This window comes from Rhinolophus hipposideros (genome assembly GCF_964194185.1).
Source record: "Rhinolophus hipposideros genome assembly, chromosome: 6".
Classification (NCBI taxonomy): Eukaryota; Metazoa; Chordata; class Mammalia; order Chiroptera; family Rhinolophidae; genus Rhinolophus; species Rhinolophus hipposideros.
In genome coordinates, this window is record NC_138052.1 from 17,811,463 (window position 1) to 17,836,859 (window position 25,397).

The window sequence follows — 25,397 nt, forward strand, 5'->3', positions numbered from 1 at the left end:
ACTATTTCATCTTTTCTTAACGCTGAATAGTATTCCATTGTGTATATGTAACACAACTTCTTTATCCATTCATCTATCAAGGGACATTTTGGTTGTTTCAATGTCTTGACCACTGTAAATAAAGCTGTAATGAACATTGGAGCACACATGCCTTTATGGATAAATGTTTTCAGATTTTTTGGGTAGATACCCAGGAGAAGGATTGCTGGGTCATATGATAATTCTGTTCGTAATTTTTTGAGGAACCTCCACACGGCCTTCCATAATGGCTGCACCAGTCTGCATTCCCACCAAGAGTGTATGAGGGTTCCTTTTTCTCCACAGCTCTCCAACACTTGTTACTATTTGTTTTGTTGATGAAAGCCATTCTGACTGGGGTGAGGTGATATCTCATTGTGGTTTTTATTTGCATTTCTCTGATGATTAGTGATGTTGAGCATTTTTTCATATGTCTATTTGCCATTTGTATGTCCTCTTTGGAGAAATGCCTCTTCAGGTCCTCTGCCCATTTTTTAATTGGGTTGTTTGTTTTTTTGTAGTTGAGCTTCATGAGTTCCTTGTATATTTTGGATATTAGCCCCTAATCGGAGGCACTGTTTGCAAAAATCTTCTCCCAGTCATTTGATTGCCTCTTTATTTTGTCGATGGTTTCTTTTGCTGTGCAGAAGCTTTTAAGTTTCATATAGTCCCATTCATTTATTTTAGCTTTTACTTCCATTGCCTTTGGAGTCAAATTCATAAAATGCTCTTTGAACCCAAGGTCCCTAAGTTTAGTAGCTATGTTTTCTTCTATGCAGTTTATTGTTTCATGTCTTATGTTTAGGTATTTGATCTATTTTGAGTTAATTTTGGTATATGGTGCAGATAGCAGTCCAGTTTCATTATTTTGCACGTGGCTTTCCAATTCTCCCAGCACAAGAAGGGTTTTTTACCCATGTGATGTAAAGAGCACTGGGCTAAGATTCTGAAGGTCTTGGGTTCTGTTTGACTATTTGGCAACTTTGAGCCTGGTTTATGAGGTTCTTGAGACCAAGAACTGTGTCTCATGCATCTTTATAGCTCCAGTGTCTGGTGTATAGCTGGAACTCAGAAGAGCGAATTAATTAAAGTCACACTGAGATAATTTTACCTCTCTGTGTCTTTTTTTAATCTTTCTTCATTTTTATCAAAGGTTCCTTATAAATTAAAACAGAGGCCATTAATGCATATGTAAGTCTGAATATTCTAAATCATCACTATAGGAACAATATACAACATCCCCATTTTACAGATTTTTTTTTTTAGAGCTAAAACCTCATGGCTCATAAACAGAAATAGGACATTGGTCTTCTCACATGCTCGATATCTAACCTCTAATAACCTGTTTATTATTATGGTGCTTTAGTTTACAAAGCCCTTTTTTTAATCTACTCTCTCGTTGAACCTTTTCAAGAATCTTGAGAATTCATACAAATCGAATGAAGTTTTGTACAGATACAAGTAAACTGAAGTAACTTGACCAGGGTCACCTACTAATAAGCAGCAAAGCCAGAAATTTAAATTCAACCCTTTCATATGAATACAGACAGCTTTTACTTGTTAATTAATCACCTTTTATTTTAAAATTTTGAATGGAAAGTTTTGTACTCTTGATATTTAGAATTTTAGGGGATTAAAACAGGGAGTAAGTCCAAAATTCTTTTCCCATCTGCTGCCTTAGATCTCATTTAGTCGTGCGCATTTTTCTAATACTCATCTATTGATTTTTTCCCACTTTTTTCCAAGTCTTTATGTAGCATAACTTCTTTTAATTCTATTTTGAGATACGAATTACAGTTAGAAATCCTCATGAACAAATTAAAGAAGAGCATAAATAGAAACAGAAGACACTACCAACAGGCAGAAGCTCTTAGGAGCGCTGCCCTGTGTATGTGTGCTTGTACGAGCCGTTTTCTGTAAGAACCGGAAAATCATTTTTCTTTATTTTTTTCTCCTTTCCTTTTGTTCTTATTACTGCTGATTGGTAGTGTGCGTAATCCAGGGTCAAAATCTCAAGAATACAATATTTCTTATCTCAGGAACCTTGGGCTCAGAATGGGGGACAGCACACAGCGGTGCTGTGGGTTCCCATTTCTGTGGGTTCTACAAGGAAGCCTGTTTTGGATGTTAGACCAAAAGGATGGTGGCTTTTTCTTTTCCTCATATGTGACGCATACGACTCTAGATATTGAGGACTATTTATCTGTTTTATGTTTGGTACCAAACTGGCTTCTTGGCTTTAATGAGCGTGAATGATTGGTACCTGGACCTTGTACCATGTGGGGTTGGGATTAGAGAGGTAGATGGGAAGGAGATGGGAAGAAGGAAAGCGTGTTTAAAACGTATCTGGCTCTGGTTCAGAGACTTCAGCTGCTTTCCCCAAACCAAAGCCTGGTATCACAAACCAGAGCTAGTTGCCCCAGGGGGTTCCCCTGTCAGTGATTGATGATTTAGCAGTCCTGCTGAATATGCACATTGGAACTCTGCCCTCTTTTCATTTCTGCTCCGTTACCTTAGCCTGGACCGGGCAAACAGGATTCTGTGACGAATGAGCCGGTGGGGTACTTCAGCCAGTGCTGAGAGGGCTCAGCAGATAGGTGGGTGTACTCTGACTCACATTCACCCTAGTAAGGTCGGAGCTTTGCTGAGCATAGCTCCTTAAAATTCCTCAGGCTTTTTGTGGGAGTTTTTCCCCCCTAGCCTTGCCTGAAGTGTAATACAAAAGACTGAAGAAGTATATTTTATTTTGCTGCCACCTAACAAGTTACCTTATAAGTTCCATTTAGCTCAGTTAACACAGAGATTATGGCCATTTGCTCACTTTAAGAAAATGCCAATCCACGGAAGGATTTCAGAGAATCCTACAAGTGTACTTCTAGGAGGAATCGATACTTTGTTACTTAAAACCAACTTTGATATCCTCATTTTCTGTTCTTTGTGCAGTTAGTTTTCTGTGGTTTAGGATTATGAATTAAGAAGAAAACTTTCTGTTTCAGTATGAAATTTAATACAAATCTTTCTTGTGTATTCAGCGGCCATTGCAGTCATTTGGACAGACAGGAAAAAGGTCTAAGGTATAGTAAATATTTTGTGCTGGCATGCCAAGGGCCTTCCTTCATGCTTGATGAATTCTTGTTTCCATATAGCGCTGCATTCAGTTTAGTTTTGTCATGTTTTGTTTGGGGCAGAAAGCTTATTTTGTTTTATTTGGGGTTTTTGTCTTGCCTAGCCGCTTTTGTACATTGCTTTTATATCTTTAATGATTCTACATCTATAGAGAAAATGGATTTCTCACCATTCTTTGGGTTTTGAAATTGGAATTATTCCCGTTCTTGCTATTACTGTAATTTTCAAAACTGTACTTGTTTGTTTTCCCCCTTGAAAAGTTTTAGTGGTAATTCATGATATATTTAACTTTCACATTTCACTTACATCTATACGTAGCAGAAACTATAAAGATTTAAGAAACTCTAGGGGGCTTTTGGATATAGCCTACATTTTTGAAATGTAGTGTTAATTTTAAATACTTTTCTTTAGTCAAGCTCAAAGTTAAAACTAGTTCGGAGCCTTGCGGTGTGTGAAGAGTCTCCACCACCCCCTACAACAGAGCTATCACAGGAGAACCAGGTAAAAAACAAAAAAGAAAAACAAAACAAAAAGTTATTATTTAAAACCATGGTGGAATAACTTGCTTCTTGGAGAATATTTTTTCATAAGTTTAAATAAAAGTTGCATTTGCATGTGTGTGTGTTACATATGTTTTTACTAAGTGAAATTGATTTTGAATAATACTTGCATCCAAGATAGACATGAAAAGTGGGGGAAACCTTGTTACTTCAGTCTAAGATTTAGTATAATGATTTCTTTCTGGAAAAACTTACAGATCATATGATTAGCCAGGAATATGGCTTTAAAGGAGTTACAAGCTATTATGGGAAATTTATAAAGTACTAAATACTTCCACTTCATGTAATTGTAATGAAATTTGCCCTTTTGATTTTGGCTTTTAGAAATTTGTCAAATACCGCTTCTGTGTGAAAAAGAGACTACCCAAGATTTCTGCTTTATACATTGTTTTACTTAATCTGAGTGCATGGTGAAGCCAATTTTTGTATTAGCTTGGCTCTAATAGTTGTCTAATATTTCTAATTCCTCTTCTGTCTGTGCTTGTAAAATATGGAACTACTGAAGTTCAAGCAAACAGTTTGGTTTACCTTTTATATTCTTTTTATTGCTAGTGCTACAGTTAATCTCAGCTGTGGATTTATCTTAGCCCTATGATATGTTTGGGCGTTTTATACATAAATAGCTTTGGACGCTCTACAAATGTTTATCATTGATAACTTTGGTTGTTAGTGTCTTGTTCTACTTAAGAGTTTGAGCAACCTAAAATCCCCCTATGTCCCAACAATTCGTTTCCAGAGAATTGAGGCAACTTTGTGGTTATTTAACAAGCTATGACTAAGAAAACAACAATGGGGAAAAAAAGGCCACGATAAGTTGTATGTTTTTTGTTTTATAATACATGGCAGTTGTGCATTTGTTGATTAAAACAAAGACTGCTGTACTTTGTTTGCCTCGACTTAGAAGATGATGCCCTCAGAAGCCGCCCGGCACATAGTCAAGGTAGTCATCACATATTTAGAATATGTTCTGTTTTTTTTAAAAAGCATTGTACCTATTTGTTTCCAAAATGCAGGAAAAGGAAAGTTTTTAAAATAGATTATATATTATCAGTTAAAAAAAATACTTAAAAATCACAGTTTCCTTTGAAATGTGTTCATGTCAGGCACACAACATTCAAAATTTATTTGTGATTTTTATTTAAAATTTAATTACATAAATAGAAGATAGCTATATGTATTCTATAAAATTGATTTTTTTAGCAATAAAATAACAGACTTCCTAGCAAAAAGCAGAAATACAGTCTGCTTTGAGTTTATTAAGAATTAAAATAGTTTATTAAGAATTGTTTCCTGAGAACATTTTCAAATGTTAACCTTTGGCTTTTGCATGGTTTGTTAATAAGGGTGAAGAGTTATGATACACTCTAAAAAAAATTCAATAAAATGGTTTTTGAAATAGCAATTAAAAAAATTCTTTTGTAGAAGTCAGAGTAAAGAATATGCCTCTTCAAGCTGGAGTGACGGGCAGTGTAATGTTTTTTGAAAACTTATTTCTTCATTCTGTAATTAGTCGAAGGAGACTGAGGAAACGAGAAGGGTCACGTATTCATAAGACTGTTAATCCAGAAAAAGTGCATTCTTTTTGAGAAAAAGTGTAATGTGATCTTTGGTTTTATTCAGTACATTTTACCTATCTGAAAAATATAGGGGGGAAATTCTTTATAATGCTACATAAATTTAGCTATTGAAAACTTACATGAGAAAAAAATTAATATCAGGAGTATGTGTTATAAATTAATGTATATCTTATTGATCACAGATGATAATTTTTGCATTTATAGTTCAAAAAGCTGAGTTATAGCATATAAATAATGAATAAGGCAGTAATGCCAGAATTCAGTTATTCTTTCTCAATTTCTCTTGGGTACAATAATTTTTTTCTTTTGGGATAATAACCTATTATTACCCTCACTGAACGAAAGATACTCCTTCTAGTAGAAAGTTTTCTTCCAAGTCTTGAGTTAACTAAATTTCACCTGAATGGGAATTGGAAAATAAATTATTTCTAATAAAATGTGTTAGTATCTACTCCTTGAAGGTAGAGATACTTTCCAACTAATAATGCTTGCTTCAGAATGTGATTTTTTAAGGAATTAATCTGGAATAAAACTCATTATTCAAAAGGTTGAAAAGCAATTAAAAGAGAGGTATCACTTGTGTCTGATGAGAGCTTATGAGGGGGAAGTGACCTCAAGAACAGATGTCAGTGACAGCGTGAAGTGTAAAGGAATTACAACTTCCTTAGGAGATGTTGCTATCATTTTAGTTACTTAGTCAGAAGAGCATGTATATGAGGACTTCAGCATTGAAAATATGTCTTGTTTGTGTGCTACTGGAAACAAGTCCTCAGTACCAACTGAAGGCAGATTTTAGTACATTAAGTCTACTAGATTTTTAAATACAGTTCATTTTGATAAAATAGTTTAACATCTGTAATTAAAATGTACAGCTTTAGGAGAATTGAGAAATGAAACCTAATAGTCATTCGAAGTGCCTTTTAGTGACAGTCTAAATGTGAGATCTTTTCTTCCAACCTGGATTTCATAGATTATCCTTGAGTAACAGGAATAGACACTGTAAGTCAGGAAAACTTTCAATATTCTACTTTTGAAACATAGTTCTGGGATTCATTTTTAAATATCTATTTTACAATTATAAAAACAATAAAGAAAATAGATTAGAAAATGGGTCATAATACAGCATAGATGGATTTTGAGAGTATTATGCTAAGTGAAATAGATCGGACAGAAAAGGACAAGAACCATGTGATTTCACTCATGTGGGGTCTATAATAAAAAGCAACAAATAAAACAAAACAGACAAAAACTTGTAGATACAGACAACAGAATGGTGGTTACCACAGGGAAAGGGGGGTGGGACGAGGATGAATTGAATAAAGGAAGTCGGATACAAGATGACTGAAGGATACGAGACTGCAAATGGTGAGCACACAATGGAGTCTACAGATGTTAAGTTATAAAGTTGTATCTGAAATTTATATAATGTTATTAGCCAGTGTGACCCTGGTAAATTTAATCTACAAAAAGAAAATGAGTCATGATGAGAAAGACGACTTACCAGTTGATGAATGTATGAAGTTGACGAATGTATGATGTTCGGTAAGCAAGACAAAAGGAACGCATAAGGCAGGTGTTCATTATTTTAGTGAAAGTTGCCAGTGCATAGCTTTTGCCCTTTAGACTCTGAACACAAATTTGAACTGAGACGGAAGGGGAAGGAGAATTATAAGAGATGCAAATAGTCAGCAACCTTATAGGAAAAAATACATGTATTTGATCTGAAATTGCTCTGCCAAATACTACTTCAAAAAAAAAAATGTGGGGGAAAAATGTTTAGTAGAAATCGTGGTGGTTGCAAGTTTAAGAATCCTGAAATTTATATCTTCTTTGATATTGACTTAGTGTGCCTACTGCCACCATCACCCATCTCCCAGCGAAGCAAAGTAATTGACTGATGTTTTTCATCACTGAAGAACAATATAATTTAGTCTACAAATGGGCCACTTCTTTATCTTTAGTAGAAATGGTTTGGTAGTTGTTCTGCCTTTCTTTATAACTTTGCCTGAATTAACAGCTATGTGATTTTTACCTTTTTAGGCTATCTGAATTAATTTCCAGTAATTGGGGGGGTTGGGAGGGGAGGTCTGAAATTGCATGTAATGGCATTGTTTTAAAAATTAAATGTAGAATTAGTTCTCCTTTAACGTCTTGAAGAATATGGTTACTTTACAATGAATTAATACATGTCAGGAAGGAAAATAATCTTGTTTGAAATCTTTCTAAAAAACTTTGTGGTAATTGAAGGGGGAACAGTGATATATAAATCTCAAATAAGAAATAATGAAAGTAATGTGGATTTGGGTTTGAAAAATATGTACTTACATTTTTATATGTCAAGAGAATGAAGGAATATGAGATTATAACGAATACTCAAAAATACTTTTTTTTAAGTGTTGACTTGGCACTCATATATTCCTATTGTCATGATTGATGATAATTGTTATGCTTTTGCTTGGCCGTGGCATCTCCAGTGCAAACGTAGGTTAGGAAGACCTTGGTTCTGATCCTTCAGAGGATTTACAAGTAGATACATTTAAACTATTATATAAAACATTTGTTTCCTCTACAATAATTTACAGGATATGTTTCAATTGATATATTATTCAACTCAAAACATTAATTTTAACATTTTCTATCGAGACTTCGATAAAAGTGGTAAAAATATTTTTAAGTTGTATCCTATTTTGAAGAATCTAATTGGATAAAATAAAAATCTTTTTCCTTTTTTTCCTCCATACACTTTTTTTTTTCTTTTAAGATTTTATTGGGGGAGGGGAACAGGACTTTATTGGGGAATAGTGTGTACTTCCAAAACTTCATTCCAAGTCAAATTGTTGTCCTTTCAATCTTAGTTGTGGAGGGTGCTGTTCAGCTTCAAGTTGTTGTCCTTTCGGTCTTAGTTGTGGAGGGCGCAGCTCAGCTCCAGGTCCAGTTGCTGTTGCTAGTTGCAGGGGGTGCAGCCCACCATCCCTTGCGGGAGTCGAACCGGCAACCTTGTGGTTGAGAGCCCACTGGCCCATGTGGGAATCGAACTGGCAGCTTTCGGAATTAGGAGCATGGAGCTCCAACCGCCTGAGCCACCAGGCCGGCCCCTTCCGTACAATTTTATGTCACTCAGAAAATACAAATGTGTGGTATTAACTGAATCACTTTATATTTTCATTTAATAATTGATTTTACCTTCCAACAGGAGAAAATTCAGATCCAGTTAACACAATCATTTGAAAAAGAGGAGAAGCCCTCAAAAGATGAAGCAGAAAAAGAAAAAGCCAATGATAAGTTGCCCAGAAAAATGTTATCAAGAGGTTTGCAATTTATTTCTGTGTTTTTAACCAAAATTTTAGTTTCACTGTTGATAATTCCATACTTTATCCCACAAATAATTATATACGGATGTAGAGATAGATAGATAGATAGATAGATAGATAGATAGATAGATAGATATAGATATAGATATAGATAATAGATACAGATAGATGATATGTATATATCTAGCATATGTCTATATTAAAAATGATACACAACAAACCAAAGAGATAATATACCGTGTTTCCCCGAAAATAAGACCTAGCCGGACCATCAGCTCTGATGCGTCTTTTGGAGCAAAAATTAATATGAGACCCGGTCTTAAATTATATAAGACCCGGTCTTATAGTAAAATGAAACCCAGTCTCATATTAATTTTTGCTCCAATAGAAGCATTAGAGCTGATGGTCTGGCTAGGTCTTATTTTCAGAGAAACCAGATAGTTTTGCTCATCTGGGCAAAATGAAACACATAATTCTGAGCATCAGTAAGATGCTTTAGCCAAAAATCTGCAACACATTCCAGACTCACTGAGGAAGATAACTGTTGATCTGTTTTAGTCTCTCTCGTATTGAAAACATGGAATCACTATAATTTGAATACTCATTCCACTAAAAATTTTATTGTTTAATTCCTTGTGATATGAAGAGCTGATGCTTAAATAATTCAGTATCCATTAATAATATTCCTTGAAACCCAGAATGTTTATCTTTCATAATAAATTTTAAGGGACTTCACCATCATCTAGTATTGCAAGTCTATAAAAATGCTTCTTTAATTTATAAAATCAGTTATGCTGACCAGTATTATAAACAGCCCAAGGATATTACATTTAAGGGGAAGAAAAAAACAGAAATATTTGAAAAAAATATTTTGAAAACAACCCTTTGGTGATAGACCTGATCAAATCTAATAAAATAAATATTTTTTTCAGATCTAAAATTCCTAATCTACCTCCACATTCTTTTCTCCACCTATATTCACAACTAAACTAAGCTGTCTTAATTTGCTACAACTGTAGTTAATTGTCTAAACATTTTAATTTTTCACTTAAGGAGGCATTTTTGCACATGAGGACTGTGGTGAGTATGTAAAAGGATCTTTAAAGAATCAGTAAATTAAACTGGCACGTTTGAGTAAATTAAACTGGCAGTAAATTAAACTGGCACGTTTATCAATTTGTTTTAAGAGTGCATGTACATGCAGTTATATAAACCCATGTCTGCTCATTATTGGGAATAGAAAAATTGTGATCATCTGAGTTCATCATAAATTTCCTTTGTTAATTTTTTTCAGTGTGGGACATCTCATTTTATTTAAGATATGCATCATGTGTAAATGGAAAAAGGGTTTGTTTTCAAACAACTTTATACTGGGTTTTTGTGTTTTTTAGATTCCAGTCAAGAATACACTGATTCAACTGGCATAGATCTACATGAATTTTTAGTAAATACATTAAAAAACAATCCCAGGTAACAATTGAATTTATAAGGTTTACATTGCGTCTAGAGTACCATAATTTGCTATATATGTTTTCATTACTGAGTTAGAGTAATAGAATAAGGTTGCAATATCTGAAGTACACCAGAAACATTTTAGTTTCTTAGGGCTAAGGTGTCCTTGGTCTACTGTATGCACATGTATAAATACCTTTTTCATTATGTATGTCACCATGATATAAAAATAATTCATATTCTGTAGGAATTTGGGGAAATACAGAATCATCAAGATATTTTGATTGTTAATTGAAATACAGAGATATCATTAATCATGAAAGAAAAAGAAAAATACACCTCCCAATAATGCACTCAACCAAATACGAACTTAGTGTATTCGTTTATAATGAGTTTTTGAACTTAGTTAAAAGCAGAACTTTTGTTCCATCTCTCTGAGTTTATAAACATTCAACCCAAAGATTTTTAAGGTGCTGCTTTATTTGAGTCACTAACTAGTTGAAATCCTTAGTTTTACCGGGTACTGAATAGGTAGATTATAACTTTTTGGCAGGTCACTAACCCCTTTGAGGCATTTTCCCTACAACAAGGCTTATCCACAAAATATCAACACTTTTAAAAGGACGAAGATGCCAAGGTTAAGAATCCATCGTTTTGATGTTAGCTTCCCAGAGTGGTAGTTATTTAACAAGCACTGAAATAAAAATAAAACAGTTTCATTGGGTATGTGCACATGGAAGAAAACGTGAACAACCCTCTCTAGTCTCACACTTATCTCATGTCATACATCAAGAGAAACATGTATTTTCTTTTAGGATTTATTGTATTCAGTACCATCTTGACTTTCTAATTTGCACTTAACATGAACCTAAAAGGAGAACTATTAGTATGAAAAGTGGTCTCCTTGTTGTAGGGATTGAAAGAGTATAGGTATTAAGTGAGGAGGAATCAGTCAACTCTGTGTGGCTTTTTTTTTTTTTAAGTTCAAGTTTATTCCTCACTGGTTTTAAAAGAAAGATGAATTCATTAATCCAATGAACAGGCTTGTATTGAGCATCTGTCATGTGCTAAGGGTTGTGCTAAACACTGTAGATATAAAGATGAGTAATATATGATTTCTGACTCTAAAGTGTTCACTATCTCTGTGCTAGGAAGAAACACATGATTCATAATTAAAATAGAATAGATATTATAAAAGAAGTTTTTCGAGGTGCTGTGAAAACATCCACTTCTGCTGGAGAGAACATGGGAAGGTGTCACTGAAAAGGTAGTGTCTGAGCTGAGTCTTGAATTCAGAGTGCCTTAAATGGGAACTGTCCATACAAAGCATGAGAAAGACTTTCCAGATAGACACAAGGCATAGTATTGTGAGAGGGGAAGAGGTGTATTCAAGGAAAGACAAGATTGTTTACTCTGGCTCTAGCAGTGTGGCATATGGCAAGTAATTCTAGAAACTGATGGTGAGATACGAAGACAGATTATATCCAGTTGTTCTCAACATAGAATAGTACCACCACGCTGGGGTGGGGAGTGTCGGTGAGTGTGGGGTCCTCCTGGGAAGTCAGCCTCGTTCAAAAGATCTGTAAGACAGTAATGAACAATAAAAAATAGTCTTAGTTGAAGTGCCAATTGTGCATCATATGAGAACAGAGAGAAAAGGACACATTGAAAAGATTTTCAGGAGGTACCATGGCAGGACCTGGTGATCGTTTGGATTTGGAAGGGTAATGGGACAACAGAGTAGAACAGAGTAGCTGCTAACTTTCTGGCTGGGATGATAGCTAGTCCCATTAACTTGACAAAGTAAATAAGGGGCAAGCCTGAATGGAATCGGGCATGTTTTGTTACAAATAAATAAATAAATATAGTTTGAGGTGCCTGCTGAAAAGCCAGGAGATGAAGTCTGCTGGCAGTTAAGAGGCTCTGGTTATCAAGTAAATGAGCCCGGATTCAGGAGTTAGCAGGAGAGGTGAGGCTTGCTATGAATGAGTTTGCCAGAGAGATAAAATAAGTGACAAGGACAAAATTCTATGGAAAGACAGTATATAAAAGGTAAAGGAGAAGGAAGAGACTGAGTCCTAAAGATAGCAAAAGAATCATGTGAACATTTGTTTTAGAAGTCAGCCAAGGGAGAACAGTTTCATGGAAGATAAAATAACAGGGTAGTGGAAATAGAAGTATCAAAAACAATTCATTAGACTGAGAAACTAGGAAGTTGTTGGCTATTTTAACAAGCTGTTTCTTTTGGAGTAAAATGCTAGAAACCAGAACTCAGTGATTTGAAAAATAAGGGGAAGGTAGAAAAATATATAGCTAGTTTGGGTGAAACAAGGTAGGCCTAAAAGGGCAGAATTTTTCTTCTGAACCTGTAGGAGAGACATCAATAAAGACAAAGATTAGAAATCTATTTTTATGCACTCCAAAATATTTTCTATTGTGTTTTTCTGTTTTCCTCTACAAATGTGAAAGTTTGTAAGTTACCTGCATATTAATTTTTAAACTGTATAATTTAATGATTTTTAGTGTATTCACAGATATGTGGAACCATCACTACAGTCAATTATAGAACATTTTCATCACCCCCTAAAAATACCTCATACCCTGCTGCTGTCACCTCCCAATGCCCTGAGAGCTAACCTAGTTTTTTTGTATAGATTTCCATATTTTGGACATCTCAGGTGAATGTCATATGTGTGGTCTTTTGTGACTGGCATTCACTTAGCATAATACTTTGAAGGTTGGTTCATGTTGTAGCATGTATCAGTACTTTATTCCTTCTGTGTATGCATTTTCATTAGAATGATTATATAGATGAATAATTTATGTAATGGCTAAAGTATGTTATTACTAATGTCATTGTGGATTAGGGAGTTGTAGCTAATGTTAAATTTTGTGAGAAACAACATTTGCTTAATTGATGGCTCAGTGTTCTCTCAGTGAAACACAATCAATTGCTAGATATACAGGGGCCCAAAATTAGTGGTAAGTGTGGCAGATATGCACTAAAGCTTTCAAGATTAAATATTGCTCAAAGAATTCCTTTCAGAATTTTTCTTCACATTATTAAATCTTTACCTTGTCCTCAGCCCAGTAAATAAACTTATTTCAGATGTTAAATAATAATTTACCTGGAATTCCTGCAAGAAATATTTTTAGAGGCTGAGTTAAAACCTAGGAATCTGAAGTTGTCCTCGAAAGAGATTGCGCTCACTGACATAATTTTACACCTATTTCAGTATTGATTTTATACCCATTTTGTGTAAATTCTATCTATATTAAAGAAACACTAATAATAAAAGTAACTGTATTAGATGACTAATGAAGGGGAGTAACCCCATGGATTACTTCTGAGAATGGATATTTTAAAAGTAATTTGTGTTTGAAATAGTTTGTGAAAATCGTGTTATTTCGTATCTGTTGCGGATATTTGACCAAGGTCCTATGTAACATTGGGAAGGGGGTGGTCAGATGGAGGCATTATTGTTTTCTTCTTTTTTATTTGCCACTGTTATAACATCTACACACACTTTCTCTAAAGTTAGTTCTGGTATAATGACTAGAACACTGATAACTAAAAGATTGTTGACCCTTCATTTTCACTTTAGGTAGTAGGTTACTACTGATCAGTTTGATTGAGATCCTTGTTTTCATTATTTTTTAAAAATAGACACCATATATTGGTTCCTGTTGTTTTTTAATTTTTCAATTACAGTTGACAATACAATTTTATATTAGTTTCAGGTGTATAAGCTAGGAATTCGACATTTATATCATATCGGTTCCTTTTGTTATATTGATTCCTTTTAAAGCTTATACAATAACAGTTTCAGTAAGTGTGCCTACTTTTAGGTTCATATGCCTTAAGAAAAGTAATTTGTGGATCTATTAACTTAATTCCCGTATGTATTTTATAAAGGATTATTCATTTTTAGCTTACAGACATTACCAAAATATCTAACCTTGGTTACAGATTTGAAAATTTGGGAGCTTGGACTGAGCTATACTGGATAAAAGGCCAGGAAGTGTCACTCGTAAGAATTTAGGGAAGTTATCAGCCTTACCTAACAAGTTCTTTTTTGTAACTGAAAGATTAATAAACTAAGCAGGGGAACTTAGTTTAAATAGTAAGTGATCCAGATAATAGAAAATCCTCTGTAATCCATAGACCACGTGTGAAAGGCGGGAAAAACCTGAATTTGTATCAGTGACTAATGAAAGTGTTAGATTTTGTTTTCTTTCATGGAGACAACAGAAATTTCTTTTCAATGGCAGTACATTCACTGAAGAACATTTCATATATCTTTAAGACGCCTGCTGCATAGCTCAGACACAGAAAACCAATTTAAATACATTGTATTGTGAATGCCAAATAATTTGCCTACCTCAGATTCCTTTTTTTCTACAATAAGTGTATAAAATATATCGGGAAAGTTACTGAAAATTATATCACTTTAAGACAAATTGACCCCTAAAAGTTAGATGAAAAGAGGGTCTTATCGTTAAGTAAGTCCTTTTGTAGTGGGAAACCCTGTGAAGTAAAAATTCCGTATCCTCCTCCCAAAATGTAAGGAAAAATGTATTAAGACCTTTTGGATGAAATAATTTCATTAATTTATTCCGTTCAAATTGAATGAATTTCATTAATTTATTCCATGCAAATATAGCTCCTCTATATAGTCCAAATAACTATATAAGGACAATTGTGGTAAATGCTATTATGTAAAAGTATGAAATAAAACAGGGTCTATGAAAGAATAAAAGAAGTTTTAAGCAAAGGAAACAGCATGTTCAAGGAGACTGAGAAAGGAAGGAGCTTGACAAGTACAGACATAACCAAGATGACACCCAGTAAGAGTTCTGTGAGTAAGGGGGAGCAGATTAAGACTAGATAATGTCCAGATTATGCCTACCTTGCAGGCCACTTTACAGATGCTCGATTCTAACCTAAGAGCAGTGGTAAATCTGTGATAAGTATTTAACCAAGGCAATGACATGTGTTCACATGTGTGTTTGTAAAAGATCATTATGGACGCTCTAGGTAGGATAGATTTCGAGGAAACAAGGGAAGACACAGAAACATTAAACTATTATGTTGTAGTAAAGTCAGAGATGCTGATTGTTTGGATCCAGGGTACTAGCAGTCGAAACAGAAGAGAAACTGACAGTAAAGACAGATAAAATTTGCAATAGTAATTAACTATGTAAGAGGATTAGAAAAAAAGATTATAACAGGCCAAAAAAATACTTCTAGTACAATATTCTAGGTGAAACGTGGCACCACTTAGTGAGTGAGATGGGGAACACAAAATGAAAACCAGATTTGGGAGCAAAATTGAATGTTGATAGTGTTTGTGTTAAAAGATAATTCTTGTCACCCCAATAAATTTAATTAAAAAAAAATAATAATTAAAAAAAAAGATAATTCTGTTTTCAGCTTTCAAATTTGAAGTCACCAGGTTGGCATGTTTATGTTTTTCTCTTCATTTTTCAACTAATATTTTTAAATGTATGGTCAACTATTACTCAGTTTTATGAGACTTCTTTTGTTATGTAGAGGGAGGATCAAACTCAGGGCTGATATATAGCCTTTCAGGCAACTTAAGCAGGAAGCACCGTCTGCTCTGTTAGAATTTGAGAGGGATCTACTATATAATGTTTAATTGGGAAGGAAACATTAACCTCCCTGCCTAGTTTTCTTCATTTATAAAATTTTGGGAACAGAACTGAATGATCTGTAAAGCTACTTCTACCTTTAAGGTTCTCTGAGTTGTTTTTGTCCCATTCCCCCTCCCCCCTCCCACCATGCACATGAAATTTCCAGTGAGCACAGGAATACTCTCTTGAGCCACGTTCTTGGTGTGTGAACAAGGAGGTCCTTGGCGGAGGGGCACCATTCCTTTGTTACAGCCTCAGCACACTAAGTGGGACCCTAGCGGTCTGAAGGAGCACGTGCACATTATCCTCGCGTTCTTCTGTATTTTACATGTTGGAGGCTTTTGGTTCATTTTGATTTTTATGGGAAAATTCCCAAATCTTAAAAGTATATAATAGCAGTCGACAAAGTGATTTGAAAAGTCCTCTCCTTCTGAGTTCATACTGCTCTGCTGCAGTTCCACGCTTATACTAACGTGAGATTCCCCTAGGAGTGTTCCTGTCGTTTCTGGAATTGCGTATGCTTTAGAGTGCTGTTTCTATGGAGTTCAGCATGATAACAAAGCCACGAGCCTAACTAGAAATGTCTGTTTTACTGCTACCTCTCAGCTTTATTGAGTAAGGAAGTAAAAACTAATGTGCTCTTATTATCCATATATTTACAGAACACACTCAAGTATAGTGATAATTAGATCAAAATACATCTATTTTAAGAATGACCACATGCTGATAATTGTTGAAGTTGGGTGATGACTATGTTGATGTTCATTACACTGTTCTCTTTATATTTGTGTACGTTGAAATTTTCCAGAATAAAAAATTAAGCTAAAAAATGTTTCACTCCTTTAAAACATTACTTTTTTAGAAAACGTGTAAATATTCTAGCATCAAGCTTGTGCTATTCCTCAGTGTACAATTTCTAAGAAAATGTGTTTAGCAGTATAAATTCAACATTTATGATTATTTCCGTTTTAAGTTTTACATACAAGTCTTCATATTTTGTTTCAGGGACAGAATGATGCTGTTGAAATTGGAACAAGAAATTTTAGATTTCATTGGTAATAATGAGTAAGTCCTGATATTTAACAGGAAAAAAAATTGTCATCGCAGTTCTCCTTGATTTACTAAATTAGTTTTCCTTCTACTTCTAGGTCTCCACGTAAAAAATTCCCCCCAATGACATCTTACCATAGGATGCTGTTACACAGAGTAGCCGCTTACTTTGGATTAGACCACAATGTTGATCAGAGTGGGAAATCTGTCATAGTAAACAAAACTAGCAATACAAGAATGTAAGTATCAAGAAATGTAGGTATATGTTATATATGTATGTAACAATACTTCATATTTCTACAGCACCTTTCATCTGAGGTTTTCCACGTGTTTTAGCAGCCTAACTAAGCTTCATGATAACCTTATGTGATTGGATCAAAAAGTACATTTAACTCACTAGTTTCAAAGTGCAGGTGAATGAGGACTGGTCTAAAAAAACAAAAGCAAAAGAAATCCTCTGGGGTCATAGTATCAGTAACGTTGGATAACCATTCTCATGGATTTTTAATTTAGTGTAATTTAGGTAGCTATGGCCAACCTTAGGCAAATTTGAAAAAAAGGGGGGGGGGATAATTTTGAGTCTTCTGTCAGTTTGCCATCCTTTCCACCTCTGTTTTTGTTCCTTTTTTCCTACAAATCACAAGAAGATGTGTGTATTGATTAATACGGTGTTAGCCATGCAGTCGTGTCCACCTCTGGGCTCTTATAATTTACTGAGGAAATTTTCTTAAGGAGTTAAGAGCCATTTGCTTTAAAAAGTGATAGCTTTATAGTGTTGGTGAAATAGATAGTGCTTGTATTTGGGAGCAAAAGGCCTGATGCAGAGGCACCTAAAATTATAACATGTTCACAGCACCTCTTCTGCCTATTTGTAAAGCTAATCCTAACGCAACTAGTTGAGTTCAGCTAAAATTTACTCTTTGGTGGTGATTTGCCTATCAAAAGAATTTTTTCTGTGGCAGCAATGGATCTGTGGTAATGAGCTTCAACTTCAGATGCCATAAATAGTGCTTTTCAGTTCATTATTTTTCTGCCTTTCTTGAAGCTAGACTTCTCTTAGTGTGTTGTATTTGCACCATTCGGTTTGCATGGTTATATTTGATTCACTTACGTCCCTTCTGTTGTAATGGCCTTTACTCTTCTAGCTGCCATTTTATTTCCTGAAAGTAAGTTGGTTTTCTTCCATTTCTAATAGTATGTTGTCAACTAAATAGATGTATTAATGGACCCTAGTATTTTTAAATGATTGTTCCAAAACTAAAATTAAAAATTACATTTTTTAATTAATGAAAATAGATGTCTTTGAAAAGCATCCTGTCTTTCCTTAGGGATTAAATTTTACCTTCAAATGTGAATCTGATTTAACTTTCTTCTGCCCATCCCATAATCTTTTAAAAATATCCCACCCATCAGCTAATCTTTTCCCAAGTAGTTATATCACAGCTAAAGTAGGATAGTAACGGCTACGTTTGAGCTGGACTGAAGGTGAATAGAACTCTAATTCATTTAACCACATTCCTTTAAAGTACATTTCAACGTTACTCAGAGCTGCTGGATACCCATACACATTAGCAGGCATTTTGACTAACATTTTGACTGGTGACTCTCTAAGGTTTTCAATACAGTGTAACTTCAGTCGTTTGAACGCTGTGAATGATGTCAGAAAGCTTTAGGGTTCTCTTTATCACGGGAGTCAACGTTTAGCTAAACACAGATGTTGATGGTGTACTCAAGGAAGACTGGATCACTAGCATAGTTGTAAAGACATTTCGGATCATTGAAGTTACACTGTATTCTTATTTTATATCTTCTGGAATACACAGAAGGTTATAAACCAGAAAACCTTAGAGATCTGCTCCACATTGAATAAAAACAAACTTACCTTTTCCTCATAGGCAGATTACCCGCTCCAGCCTTGAACCAGTGGTGTTGTGGATGTGAACAACCCGGGGTCCACTGGGGTGTCTCAATGGAGCGGGAAGTTGGCGATTGCAGGGCAGTAAATTCAGGCATCTGTAAAAGAAAGAGGTAAGACAGTCTGAAGGTTAGCTGAAATGCCTGCCAATGATGTGTACTGGGTGTGGGAATCCAGCTGCTCTCAGAAAAGTTGCCAGGCCCTTGGTTAAATGATAATTCATATTGGAATAACAGTCTCTCACCCAAGTCCGAACTCCTTGAATAAGAAAATATGACTTAGCTGCAAAAAAATAGTTGATATAAGTAAATAGGACAATAATGTGATAGAAATAACATGCTGTTGCCGTTGTCACAACTAAATAGACAATCTTTCAAACTCCTAAAGAAAGCAGGCTTTTTCTTATTAGTTTGGTCATGAAACTGTATTTACTCTTTTTATTTGTCTCTTTAGTTCTGTTTAAGTTTATTTAAGTTTAGTTCATATAAGTTTATGTGGGGATCTGTTCTTTGTTTCACTTACCTAAATACATTTTAAAATAGAGGTTTCTTTAACTTAGAAAATTCTCATTTTACATCTCCTTTTGCATCATTTGACAGGAAGTAGATATGGTACTTTCTTAAAAATTCACTAGGTTAAAACAAATATTTAGAAGTATTACTTGAGTACTACATATTGAAATAACTGGTCAGTTTGCTGAAAATGTCATTATTCAGGTTTATTTGGTTTAGAAATTTACTTATGGTATTCATAATATATTATGCAACTAACACATTTTTTTAACTATATGTAAAAAATACAACTTGGGCGTTCAATGAGACTTTCTTTATAACCTCTAAATGTATTTTTATATATCATGTATTTCAAAAAGTAATTCCAATTTCATGAGAGGATGATATTTAGTCACAAGAGTGTTGAAAGAATTAATGTGTTGAAGCTAAAAATATATTTGAGATAGTGAAATTTTATATAATTGTTTTCCAAGGGCCACAGCCTTATGTCTGTCTTCTGGATCTCAGTAGAACTTGCAACATTTCCATAGAGGAAAGACCAATCAGCCATAAAATATATTAAGATTTTATAATCATTACTTTAGGTGACAATATTAACCTCCAAAAAAGTTCTCTTTTGTAAGTGGTTTCAGTTAACGTAAAACAAAGATGTACCCTACTGTAATTAAGCATTTTTGGTAACTTGGTTGCATTTTGAAGTAGTCTCTTAAATTATAGTTCATTCAACCATAAAATATTTGATTACTTTCAATTATATAACACCAAACCAGGTACTATAGGATTGTAACATGATACTGTGCTAGACTTTTTTCCTTGTCTCAGAGAGAATTTTTTCTTAGATTTAGAGGAGGCAGTGCAGAGGATATGCAGGCTTTGGGTCTTATATACCAGGGCTCCAGCTATCACTCAGTCATGTACTTACCTTTTGACCTTGGACAGTTGCTTAAGCCATTTGAACCTGTTTTCTTAGTAATATTTATAATAATAACAGTTCTACTGAGTGTTTACTGTTATAAGTGCTATTTATTAATTCATCTTAGAACAACCCTATGAAGTAGATAGATTATAGTTCCCATTTACAAATGAGGAAACTAGGGAATATAAAAGTTAAGTAACTTGCAAGCTCTAACGCAACTAAATTGGTAAGGCTGAATATTTGAACCCAAGCAATCTGATTCCAGAGACCATGCTGTATTCCTTATGCCTTTCACACGTAACATGGTGTAGCTAATATTTTGTTTCAAGATTATTGTGAGGAGTAAATGAGATAACATAAGTTCCTATTAATGGTACAAGTGAGTGGTCACTTTGATTACTTTTCATGAAATGTTAGATTTAACTTTTGTGTAAATGTTATATGTTGTCTTTTTTGTTCCCTTGTTGTTTGTTTTTTTAGACCTGATCAGAAATTTAATGAACATATCAAGGATGATAAAGGTGAAGACTTTCAGAAACGATACATCCTCAAGAGAGATAACGCTAGTTTGGACAAAGACGATCCCCAGGTAATGTAGCGCAGTCGGAGCATTCTTCCCAGGGGCAGGACTTACACCAGCAAGTCACTTTCCCAAGTAGGAATTGTTCTCTTTTCTTTAGATGAGAATACGTTTGAAAGATGACCGAAGAAGCAAATCTATAGAAGAAAGAGAAGAAGAGTACCAGAGAGCTAGAGACCGCATATTTTCCCAAGATGTATGTATTATTACATTTAGCTCTTCATATTAAAATATATACTAATTGCATTATAGGGGATCCTCCCTTAATCTTTTGATCACATTTTTTAAACCACATTTGTTACATACAAAGTCACCATTAAGAAATAATTGAGATCTGTCTTGTTCGTGTTAATAATGTAATACTTGTAGCAGTTATAGGAATTTTTCAAATGTTAGTAGCAGATGGACTGTAGGAGTAGTACATTGGACTAAGTATATAGTTTCTCTAATATTTTTTTCTTCCAGACTTCTCACAGACTTGAGATTTTTAGAACATTGGTCAGTGTCTACAAAATCGTGTATATTCTAAATCCTACTTATTAGTGGGCTTTTCTTGATAACGAACTTGGTTTCTTCTTTTAAAATAAAGTTAATTGATTTTTTAGATAAATATTTATTTTACACTTCACAAGTGATTATTTAAAAGAGATCTTTTAAATGGCTAATTATTTTATGCATATACTCAAGAAGAGAATCAGTTCGGTTTTACCAGTATCTGTTAAACACCTGTTCTGTGCTTAACTATACAAGGATATATGAGTGTAAGTAGTTTGTGTTAGCACTGCCAGAGATAGAAGTTTCCTCTATGTTAAGAAAAGCAGAGTAAATAACATTAAATTCTAGATTGTCAGTTAAGAATTTATAATATTCATTCAATAGATCTTATTGAGCAGCTATAGTAGCTATTATGCTGGGCCCTGGAGAACATATTCATGGACAGTTACAATATTTTATCCCTCAAACAATCCTTATATGGTAGATATTATCATTATTTTACAGTTAAGGAAATTGAGGCTCCAGGATGCTAAGTAAAATAGCCAAAGATAATACAGCTAGAAAATGACAGAGTTGGGATTTCAACCCAGGTTTTCTGAACTCAGAGCCTAAACTAGGTTTATTTGTCTCTCTAGTTTATAAGACAGATGAGGTCTCTACCCTTGATAAATAGCCAGACATGAAAATATGGTGTGTGATTTGTGTAGAGACGTGAAGTTGAAACAGGGACACAGCAGAGAAGCATCACACACTTTGGGACGTGGCAGAGAAATGCCACAAACCAGAACTAAGGAATGAGAGGAAGAATTACCTTCCAAGGGGAGATCTAAAGGAATGAAGTGTTCCAAGTAGAGAGTCATTATTTGCAGAGGCCCAGAGGTAAAGGAGTACTTGACATGTGAGGAATTGAAAGATTCAGGGTAGCTAGACTAGACGGCCTGGATGACACAAGAAATGAGGAAAGGTTAGATTGGAGAAATAAGCAGGAAGCAGATGGATGACTTGACCCTGAAAGCTAGTTAAGGTAGTTGGACATTTAGCTAAGGGCCAGATGATAAGTATTTTAGATTTTTCAAGCTATTCTGTCTTTATTGCAACTACTCACATCTGCCTTTTTAATGTAAAAGCAGCCATAGACAATACATAAATGAATGGGCATGGCTGTGTTCCAGTAACACTTAATTTTCAGAAACAGGTGGGTGGCCATAGTTTGGTGACCTCTGGTGGCTGGAAAACTCATTAGAAGACTGTTATAATAATACAAGCAAAAATGATGATTGCCTGAGATAGGGTAATAGAATTAGAGCAGTTTGGCATAAGCTGCTTTGAGGCGTAGCTGCTTGTTCACTGCTACATACACAGCCAAAGCACAGGGGATCAAAATATTTGTTGTGAGGTGGAATCTACAGACTCGTATACCTTGAATATGTAATAATAAAAATAGATTTATTTGTTTGAAAGGGACTTTTATTTTCAAAATAATTTGTACCACAAAAATGAATGGCTTCAAAATGTGTATCTGTTAAAAGTAAGCATAGTATCTCCAAGCCAAAAAAATTCCATTGTCATTTAGTTGTGTACTATTATTCCAATGTGGGATTTTTGTGGGGATACTTTTTAAATATTACTGCACATGATTTTTGTTAAAATCAGTAGTTTACAGATGGCGTTATGTACTTGACAAAAGCTTAACCTTTTATCTTTCTTTCTAGTCCCTGTGTTCCCAAGAGAATTATATTATTGACAAAAGGTAAGGGAATTTTTAACATTTGTTTTGGTGACTGTCTGACTGATGCTAATAAAAGTAAAAATGTGTTATTAAAATGTCAACAGAATCCAAGATGAGGATGCTAGTAGTACACAGCAGAGGCGCCAGATATTTAGGTATTGGAAGCATGTTTTCATGCAGTATTATTGAAAAATTAAAGCATTTTTCTTTATCTTTCTGTTTTTGTCTCTACTCGCTTTTCAAAGTTTCGTTTCTAAATTGCAGGGTTAATAAAGATGCTTCAGGGAGATCAACGAATAGCCATCAAAGCAGCACTGAGAACGAGCTGAAGTACTCTGAACCTCGACCCTGGAGCAGCACAGATTCAGACAGCTCTCTCCGCAACTTCAAGCCTGCTGTAACCAAAGCCAGCAGCTTCAGTGGAATTTCAGTCCTGACAAGAGGTGATAGTTCTGGAAGCAACAAAAGCATAGGCAGGCTTTCAAAAACAGGTATAAAAATATGTGTCTAAAACTGTGCAATCAAAACATTAGTTTCCCTAATGTTGTCTTAGCTCCTCAGTTAGCATATGGCTTCTGTAATTATCCTAAAATACAAAATTCCTACCAACGAGGTGCATTGATTGCCTCCAGAGTACTTAGGAAATACATGTTTGTTGATACTATAATTCATTCTCTGTGTGAGAGAGAGATTTTAAAACATCAATTAAAATAATTCTCTCTTGTGACATAGTTAATCAGGTTGATTGAATGAAATGTCATCTCTTGTTTGAGTTTCCAGAAGTGATTGGAAATTTTTCATTGCTTATTTATAGTTGGAAGGTGTAGTTTCTCACCTAGGATTTTTAACAGTGATTGCATTTTCCGCTAATACTATCAATTATGGATTGCATTTTTCATGATAAAGTCCTTCATTTGCCATTCAAAGATCAATAAAATGGCTGAGGCGTTTTTGATGAATTTAAAAACTAAAGAAAAATAATGTGTAACTACTATCAGTGAGTGGAAATTTCAGTAACGTACTCAATTCTGCTAGCTTCTTTGCATTTAGAGTACATAACATTGAGGTTCATAACATTTTTTCTTTTCACTTTCACTAACTGGCTTCAATACTCAAGAACCTCACGTTTCTTTTGGGATCCTTGTTGATCCTTATTTTTATCCCAAATAATCATGAAAGTCAGCAGAAATGGCTCTCTCTCTTTAACCTGTTTGGGTTAGCCTAACATTTGGTGGTGTACAGATAACAATTAGAGGGAGAGATGTATATTGAAGGTCACAGAGTATTTTTTTAATCTCTGACTATACTCAGTGTTTTAAATGTTAAAGTATGTGGATTGCACTTGTCACATTTTTAACTTTTATTGTAGATAGTAAAAATGTCCTAGTGTATATGATATTGCCAAAGACAGGTAAGTTTTATGAATATAAAATATATGTGTACCAAAGATGCATTTATTTTAAAAATGACCAGTTAGTCATATATCACTAGAAAGGCATTTAGACACACTTCCAAATTAAAACATTTTAGGAACATTTACTAATTAGTATCTGTATTATCTTAAGAGATAAAAAGAAATTTAACTCTTACTAGGAAAAAATGACTTTTTATATAGTTCTTGTCAATAGTCATTTTGGCACAACTTAAAATAGAAGTTATACTTCGGAGGAAATCTGTATAGTGTATCATATTTGTTTTATTTCATTCATTAAAGATTAATTCTCCACCCAGAATCAACTGTTTTTTAAAACTGAATTAACTATATACATTATCGAAATATTTTCCTTTTTGTCCTTTTCTCATTCACCTATAGCAATTATACTGAAAGTCAGTTGACATTTTTAGTCTATGTGTAACAGAAAATGAAATCAACTGCAGGCATAAAAGCAGTTAGAAATAAATTATCAAATTAGTTTATTAGGGACAGTGAGAAATAAATTTTAAACTGATGTTAATACTCTTTTTGTCCCTTGATATGATAAAAAATCAAAAGGTTACTGTACATTATAGGGAGATGGTATGATTATGAGCTGAAAATGAAATTCTGCAGTGAAACTTGACAATTATTTCTCTTGAAGAAAATTTATCATTTTTTTGTTATTTTCTACACTACTTTTAATCTTTCCATGTTCTTGTAGATAGGGGTTTCTGATATAAGAGGTTTGGGCATTTGGCTATGCTAAGTTCTTTTTCCCGGGTAAAGTTATAATCTGTATAATCCTAGGCGTTAATCTAAAAGGTAAAATGTATATAACTTTGTCCTTTTGGGAATGTGGGTAATGTGCTTTTTGTGACTGTCTATGGCTGGTGTTATTATAAACGTGCTGAAGTTGCATGCTTTGCCTATGATTTCTCTGACAACTGATGTGATCAGTTAGTTGTATCCAACTTGTTCATTATCGGGAGGGAAAACAAAATTGTACAGTAAATCAAAAATAGCCAATGCTTTTATGTGGTAACTGCATGGTATGCAATGTGAATTTGATTGTTACATGTTTAAA

General features: G+C 34.2%; 1 protein-coding gene across 4 annotated transcripts in view; it reads left to right on the top strand.

Annotated features, from left to right (window-relative positions):
• R3HDM1 (R3H domain containing 1) overlaps positions 1–25,397 on the top strand; it is a 113,455-nt gene that overhangs the window by 13,389 nt on the left and 74,669 nt on the right. For 2 of the 4 annotated variants that reach the window (XM_081052319.1, XM_081052320.1), the window contains exons 3-13: positions 3,051–3,092; positions 3,556–3,645; positions 8,475–8,589; positions 9,984–10,062; positions 16,705–16,764; positions 16,848–16,988; positions 20,573–20,681; positions 20,773–20,868; positions 22,880–22,917; positions 23,001–23,051; positions 23,161–23,387. In XM_081052319.1, the coding sequence (XP_080908445.1) occupies positions 3,051–3,092; positions 3,556–3,645; positions 8,475–8,589; positions 9,984–10,062; positions 16,705–16,764; positions 16,848–16,988; positions 20,573–20,681; positions 20,773–20,868; positions 22,880–22,917; positions 23,001–23,051; positions 23,161–23,387 (1,048 nt within the window). Of the gene's footprint in view, positions 1–3,050; positions 3,093–3,555; positions 3,646–8,474; positions 8,590–9,983; positions 10,063–16,704; positions 16,765–16,847; positions 16,989–18,644; positions 18,778–20,572; positions 20,682–20,772; positions 20,869–22,879; positions 22,918–23,000; positions 23,052–23,160; positions 23,388–25,397 lie in introns of those variants that run through there. The other 2 variants (XM_081052321.1, XM_081052322.1) reach the window with 2 other exon arrangements.